This window comes from Orbicella franksi, chromosome 9, assembly GCF_964199315.1.
Source record: "Orbicella franksi chromosome 9, jaOrbFran1.1, whole genome shotgun sequence".
In the NCBI taxonomy this organism is placed as follows: Eukaryota; Metazoa; Cnidaria; class Anthozoa; order Scleractinia; family Merulinidae; genus Orbicella; species Orbicella franksi.
The window spans coordinates 7,722,301-7,729,800 of record NC_138153.1 but is presented as its reverse complement, the minus strand read 5'-3'; the positions used below and the strand labels follow the sequence as shown (position 1 = coordinate 7,729,800).

General features: G+C 42.1%; 1 protein-coding gene across 1 annotated transcript in view; it reads right to left on the bottom strand.

Annotated features, from left to right (window-relative positions):
* The window catches only part of LOC145497561 (monocarboxylate transporter 10-like), a 13,654-nt gene that overhangs the window by 1,856 nt on the left and 4,298 nt on the right, over positions 1-7,500 (bottom strand). Inside the window, exons 2-4 of the mRNA XM_081477380.1 lie at positions 1,810-2,032; positions 818-1,398; positions 1-280 (exon numbers count right to left, since the gene is read on the bottom strand). The exon at positions 1-280 is cut by the window's left edge and continues 93 nt beyond it. Coding sequence (XP_081333506.1) covers positions 1-280; positions 818-1,398; positions 1,810-2,017 — 1,069 coding nt within the window. The 5' untranslated portion in view covers positions 2,018-2,032. The remainder of the gene's footprint in view (positions 281-817; positions 1,399-1,809; positions 2,033-7,500) is intronic.

The following is a 7,500-nucleotide window of genomic DNA, read 5'->3' as shown; positions in this document are numbered from 1 at the left end:
AAATCAGCAAAGAGAATTGCCCATTCATAGCACCGTCCATGAGTCCAAAAACTGCAAAAAGGGCCACAACAGACCCAAATGATCTTGCCAGGGGCAGACATAAGACGCACAGACCGATGATGGTCATACCGCCTTGGTAAAGGTAAAATCTGTTGAAGTATTTTAGGTCACCCAGCTTGCAGAATAAATGGCGACTAAAGAACGATGATATCCCCAAGTACGTGAACAGCATGGAAGCTTTCTCTGCTGGAATATGAAGTTCTTGTTTGCAATGTTTGATCTAAAGGACAAGAAAAGTGTAAACTTGAAACAGATTTCTGTCTGTGTCTTCGGTTGGGAATGGCACAAATCAGCTTTATCTATTGCACATGTCCAATTTCCAGATGTTTAATCTTTCACCACGTCAGTGTTTTATGCTATCTGTTTCTACCCACTTAGTTTATCTTGCGTGTTCCCCAGCCTCTCCGCATGGATTTATTGGAAAGAGATAGCCATGCAGGAGGTGAAACAAGGAATAAAGCAGAGTTACGGCCAAATTGGAATTACGCCAATTACAGCTGATCTAGGATCAAATTCTAAGCCTTTACAGTAAATCTTTGTTTGTTTGTTTGTTTTTGGTTTGTATGTTTGTTTCACTTGAACTTTAGATAACGTTAAAAACGGAAGTAAACAAAACATCAGTGGAAGTTAAAATCTCAGAACTCATGAATTGCCACCAATCAATTATCATGAATGTCACCACCCTGAAAAAAAGAAAAGAGAAAAAAAAATAGCCCAGCCAAGACAAAATATTCAATAATTACGGTTAAGTACTTACTATGTGAATGGATGGAATGAAGTTACTAAAATAGACGACAACTAAGGAAGACAACAGGACCAAGAAGGAACGATTCCTATACAGAGAGAAGTTTCCTGTTTTCTTCGGTTGAATACTCTCCTTTGATGATTTGTTGTAGACTGCATCCTCTTTAAACTTGTCCAGTGGTACAAACACTGTTGAACACAAACCACATACAAAGTACAAAGCGGCAAATCCTCTCAGAGTTGCTTGCCATCCAAATGCATTTAACAGGACTCCGGTGACTTGACTCATTACAAACATCCCAACGGCGGTCGATGAGGTCACTATTCCCACGGCCAATGACCGCCATTTGACGAAGTAATCCACAACTACTAACGAAGAAGAGTTGTAGATCATTCGATATCCGAAGCCAGACAACAGTCCATACGTCAGGTACATCATCCACAGTTTGGAAGACAGTGTTGCGAGTAGGAAACCGACTATCCCTGATAGCGAGCCCAGAATGGCGGTGAACCTGTGGCTGAAACGATCGGTCATATAAGAACCCAAAGGACTCAAAAGGAAACCAGAAGCCAAGTTCAAAGAACCGATCCAAGCTGAAACGTGAAACATAAGTAAGTTTATAAGTGACGTTTGATGATAACCACGTGACGAGCTAAATTAATTGGTTAATTCATCAGTCGCTTGTGCAAGGAGATTTTAGCGAGTAAGAGTAAAGCCTACGAACGGATAACTTGCTAAAATCGCGTCGAATCAGCAAAGTAAGAGAACAGAATGCAAGTACAACGCAGTGGAAGTATTGTAAGGTGATGTCGCCTGTGAACAATGCATGTGGTATTCCAGCTACTCTTTATGAACGTATCGTTACCTCATCATCGTCATCACTTAAATCACTTAAACATTATTGAAGTTAAGGGGCTGGGGAAATTCCCCACCCCCTTCCCGCAGATTGTAGCTGGTCCAAAAACGCCCGGTCTGAGTAGGCTTATGACAGATAACTGTTTTACCTGTCGATTGCCTTGTCCCATCAAAGTTGTCCATCAAAGGAGGTAGCATCAACCCAAAGCTGTAACTGATCCCCGTCACAATAAGGACTGACAGCGTTGAGGCAGCACATACTAACCACGACCAGCAGCTGTCCGGGCGCCATTTAGGCTTACATCCTTCGTCATTTCCGCTTGCATAGTCACGTTCTTGGCCTTGAATGTTTTTCATGGCGTCCTCGGTATTCTATGGGGAAATCGACATAAGTTTGCTAATGTCCAACGTTTTGTTCACCGTTCCGGCGTAGAATAAAATATAGTCAAGATAACAAATCACGAGTGAGTGATCAGCTACTTCAGTGGTGGGGAAGGGATGTTGCCTCTCCTCCTCCCAACCACTTCCCACCTCAATAACGTAAGTATTTAACTATTAACGTTACCTTTGTTGTTTATTATTTACACGGAGAAACCAGTTCATGAACGGTTTGTGCAGGTGGTAAGCAAAAATGCCTGATGATAAAGTTCCGTTCAAATTGGCCATTTACCATTTACTCAAAAAGCCCCCAATTTATAATTACAAGATGGCGGTTAAAAATTGCAAATGGTAATCACATTTTCCACTCAGATATTTCGGTTGGAAATTTTGGACTACCTTTCGAGACGTTCTGTTTATTTTGAAAGTTTTCCGGTCGGTCGAGACAGAATTGTGTTACCATTTACATTCCGACCCTAAATTTCCGGACGTTTTGGTTAAATGGTAAGCAACCCTTGCTACCTAAGTGGCCGAATTGATGGCTGCATAAGAGCCAATTGGCCCATCAGGCCGGAGGTTATCCCGGTTTCTGTAGCGTGAAGCGACTAGGAATATTTTTACTCCCCCCTGGATGGGATGAGCTAGTCCATCGTAGGATTAACCCCAGCATTAAATTCGCTGGTTCCCATTTCTACACCTGGGTAGAGAGAGTACTGTGAAACTAACGTGTCTTGCCCAAGAACACAACATCAAGTAGCCCAGCCAGGTCTCGAGCCCGGACCGCTCGATGCAAGTCGAGCGCACTAACCGTGAGTCCCTCGTGCCTCCACAATAGTCACTTGTAAAAGATGAGAGATATTTGCAATTGCGCAACGGTGGCGATACTTGCAAAACTGTAAATGTAAATGAAAATTTAATGTCAAACACAGAGAGTGCTTGACAGTAAATTGCATTGCATGTGTGGTCGTATTAAAAACATTCCTCAGACTGATTAAGAGTAAGAACGTTTTTATTTTGCCAATCTATATATTAATGACAAGCATAAAATAAAGGTAACAAAAATGTAAATTAACCCAAATACTTAAGGGCATGTTTTGCATGACATCAACAATGGTTTCTCATTGCATGACGCACACTCGGTTTGTACATGTAATAATCAGCAGTTCCTATTTATATCTGTTCCAAAAGATATCTTCTACATCATCAAAGTCATCAGGTGGTACAAAGTATACCATGTAAATTTAAGAACATCTTAAGAACGCTTTCAGCGTCAGATCGCAAAAAAAATATAAGAACGTTCAGCCTCAGCTCCAAAATTAGACGTTCTTATCAAAAAACAACAACAACAACAACAAAAAACGAGTATAATATCAGCAATCGATAACTCACAACTTTTTTCTTTATCGATTTTCATCGATTGCTATCGGCAATCGATATCAATCTTCGGCTCAGAGGCTCCTTTCTCAATGGTCAAAACTCAACTGGTTTGGTACTTCTCTCGACTGGTTTACAAGGTCAACTGAACTGAAATCGCTTATCTGTTATGTACTCTACACTGCTTGCAATATTGCATGCAAGCGGACTAAAAGTTAAGTTCTGGTCCTTGATACATATCTTTCTCGGCAACTTAACAAAACTGATCACTTATTTGAACGGAATTGATATATCACGTGAGTTTGCTGTCATCAACTGAAGTCCGCTCAAATCACGCAATCCATTCTAACTCCAGTCTTCGGCACACTCCACATATACATTTCTTTCTAAGGAATATATGTTCTCTTTCGAGTCTGGTCTCTAGTTAGTCATGCCCGTTTTTAAATTTAAATGCTCACAGTTCATTGTTTCTTTAAATGTCACTAGATTGTTCCGCATGTGTAATCTCCTGGATTCGCAGATTTGCAGCTGCTGCTGCAGCTCGTTTTGGCCTGAAAGGTGGGACCTCTGGGTCTAGCCTTGAGCTTGCCTTGGGTGTGCAGTCAACAGATAACTCCAGTGGGCATAGATGCTGCACAGCTCGCTCTATTACTCCTTTCCCGGCTCGCACCTTGGCTGCACGTATGATCCCGTCACCTCCTCCTACAATTAGCGGAAGTGGGGAGTACCACCAGCCCCTGGCGAATCGCGTGAATAAAATACAGCAACTTCAAGGAATTGCCTGGCACCACGTTCCCAAAGATCAAAACCCAGCTGTCCCAGGAAGTAGGGGCGGAAGTGTAATCAGCGCACCACTATGGATGAACGGACCTCCATGGTTATCCTATCAAGATCAGTGGCCCCGATTGAAATTGAGGCCTCTCCTAAGTCCCGAACAGAAGTGGAGATAACAAAGGAAATCGTGGCTATAGCCGTGCCAAAGAAAGATGCGTTCACAGAGATGTTCGAAAACCTTAGCCTGTGGAAAAACTTTGCGCGTTTGCGCATGGATCGCCACATTTCTGGCCAACTGCAAAAGCCCGAAGCCAAGAAGAACCAACGGACCATCGACCACAGACAAGATCAAGTGTCAAGAAGCCCGGTGGACCGAACGCGCCCAAGCCGAAGCTACATGCTCGGAGACTTTCTTAGCAGACAAACTTCAACTTAATTTGGGGCCAAGGGACAGCGGTATACTGGAGTGTAGAGGAAGAATCATTGGTGGACACCCAACCTACCTTCCAGGCGACAACTTGTTTACTTCCAAGTTTGTTCAGCAAGCGCACCTTACGACCCTTCACGCGAAAGTTACCCTTACCATGACCAAGGTTAGGGAAACACACTCGGTCACTCGCCTGAGAAGACTGACGAAGAAGGTCATCAAAAGCTTTTGGGGTTGCAAGCGATTTCAAGCTCAGGCTTACCGTACCATTGTCCACCTCCAGATGTTAGATGTTGAGATGTCAGTGCTGACCCCAAGCTTTATGCTGTACCTTTGGCCAAACCAGCTCCCGTTCCCCAAGCTAATTAGTGTACACCACATGCGGGAGACAGATCTAAGGAAGAGCACCTTCTTCGGTGTAAAGAAGCGATGTGGTGCAGGTGGTCGAAAGAGTATGTACGCGCCCCCCTCGGGGTAAAGGGAAGAGACGGCTGAAATTCAGACTAGGAGTCTAAGAGAGCGGCACAACAAGAGCGGAGGAGAGCAGACCCCACACCCCTCGGTAGGAAACGTAGTCATCATACAGGACGAGTGCCGAAATCGTAATTTCCGGAGGTTAGCGTTTCCTACAGATTTGGCGCTATACAAATATTTTTATTATTTATTTATCATCATCATCATCATCATTATTATTATATAATGTAATTGTTAAACATCAAGTGATTACGATACAACTCCATACTCCACAAAACTAACTCTCATTTAACGTCATCTCGTTTCAGGGCTCATCGTGATTAAAGCGCATCTTTTAGTCCCTCGTTAGCTTCGACCAGCGGTCATCTGGACACAAGCAAAGGCGGCTATGGCAGGTATTACAGGTTTTTTGTTATATGTGTCATAAAAAAACAGCACAACTACAAAACAACGAAGCACTAGTTTAAGGTTACTGTATACATATTCAGGGGTGTCTCCAGTCCAACGGATGTACGACTAGCGCCTTGCGATTATTTCACAGATACCCTGAACCTTATATTCATATGGTTATTCATATGTGTGACTATTGGTAAGCTTGAAAGGAGTACCTTTTTCAATTAAAGTTATACGAAAGGAGTACCTTTTACGTCAAAATGGTATACAAAAGGGCAAGGGATTGGACCTCGGGGCGGAGCCTCCCCGCATAAACTTTCTAGAGTACCCCCGGGTCTTACTTGCGGCTATTGCTGGTTTTCAGTGTCACGCAATTCAAAATAGATCAAAATAAAAATCAAAACCGGTCAATAGATAACGTCTAGAATCTGGGAAATGAAAGAAGGTAAATATGCAAAGACTCTCGCCAAAACTCTGGTCACAGCAATTTATCTTATGCGGATATGCGGAGAAATTTTTTACCCAAATTTATAGAGATTTGTATGGAGACGCCATGCTGGTACCCATCCGTATGGGCACCAACATGGCGGCCGGAAACCAACAGAAACATCTGTCACTGAGTTTTGCTACAAAAGCGTGAACTTATCCCTCGAGGAAATCTAAAACATTAAAATAATACTTTTTCTAAGACATGAACTGTTCAGATAGTCAAGTTCCCCGAAATAAGCCACTTTTTTAACCATCATGACAGCTCTCTAGGCCGTCATGTAAATGCCGTGTCACGCAAAAGCTTAGAAATATAAGCGTAGTGTACCACAAAACCAGGAACCCATTCGGAGCGAAACTTTGTATGAATATTAGTTTTCAGCTGCTCTTATACATCATTTAAGTAAAATCCCAGGAAGATCAATAGTTTTGTAGTTCGAATTTTAGTGACGTCATGTGAAAACCAATAATTGCTGGTTTTCAATGTCACGCCATTCAAAATAGATCAAAATAAAACCCAGAACCGTTCAATAGGTTAAGTCCAGAATCTGGGAAATGAAAGAAAGCAAATATGCAAAGACTCTCGCCAAGATTCTGGTCAGCAATTTTTCTTATGCAAGATATGCGGAGAATTTTCTCACTCAAATTTATAGAGATTTGTATGGAGACGCCATGCTGGTGCCCATCCGTATGGGCACCAACATGACGGCCGGAAACCAACAGAAACATCTGTCACTGAGTTTTGCTACAAAAGCGTGAATTTATCCCTCGAGGAACACTCAAACATTAAAGTAATACTTTTTCTAAGACATGAATTGTTCAGATAGCCAAATTCTCCGAAATAAGTCACTTTTTTAACCATCATGACAGCTCTCTAGAGGGTCCACAACAGGGTTCTCAGATCCCGCTTTCCCGCCCATTTTTTCCCGTTAATCCCACTATCCCGCCCTTTTTAGCCTAGAAATCCCTATCCCGTCCACTTTTCAAAGACATTTCCGCGTTAATTATTAATTTGTTAAATTATTTAATTATTTATTAACGCAGAAACTTTTTAAAAATAGATATCGCATAGAAGATCACAAAAGGATTCAAAGGGTAGCAGATAAGTAAGCACAAATGATTATAACGTTACTTTCCGTAAACGGTCAGTTCTGTTTTGTTTTCTTCTGCCCACGTATCAGTGAAAAAAAAAGATTGTTCATTTCCATGAGATGGCCCGTAAACACACCTGACAGTTTCCTTCAAAGCCTTCAGCGTCTTCATTTTCTTTGAAATGTTGGCTAAGAATTTTTCTTTTCGAATGAAGGCATTCCTGCTCGCACATCCTTTTCGTAAATATACATGCATACATTACTTTATTTACCCTCGGATTTCAGAGTAACTCATGCAGCTAATATCTCCGTGCATTTAACCATCAGATGAGAGATAGACCACCACACCGGGAACTACATCCCCTACTCTTTTCGATCAGTGTGTGGGTTCATTTACATCCCATAGAATTAATGGTGAATAAGGTGTGAATATGGCGACATAA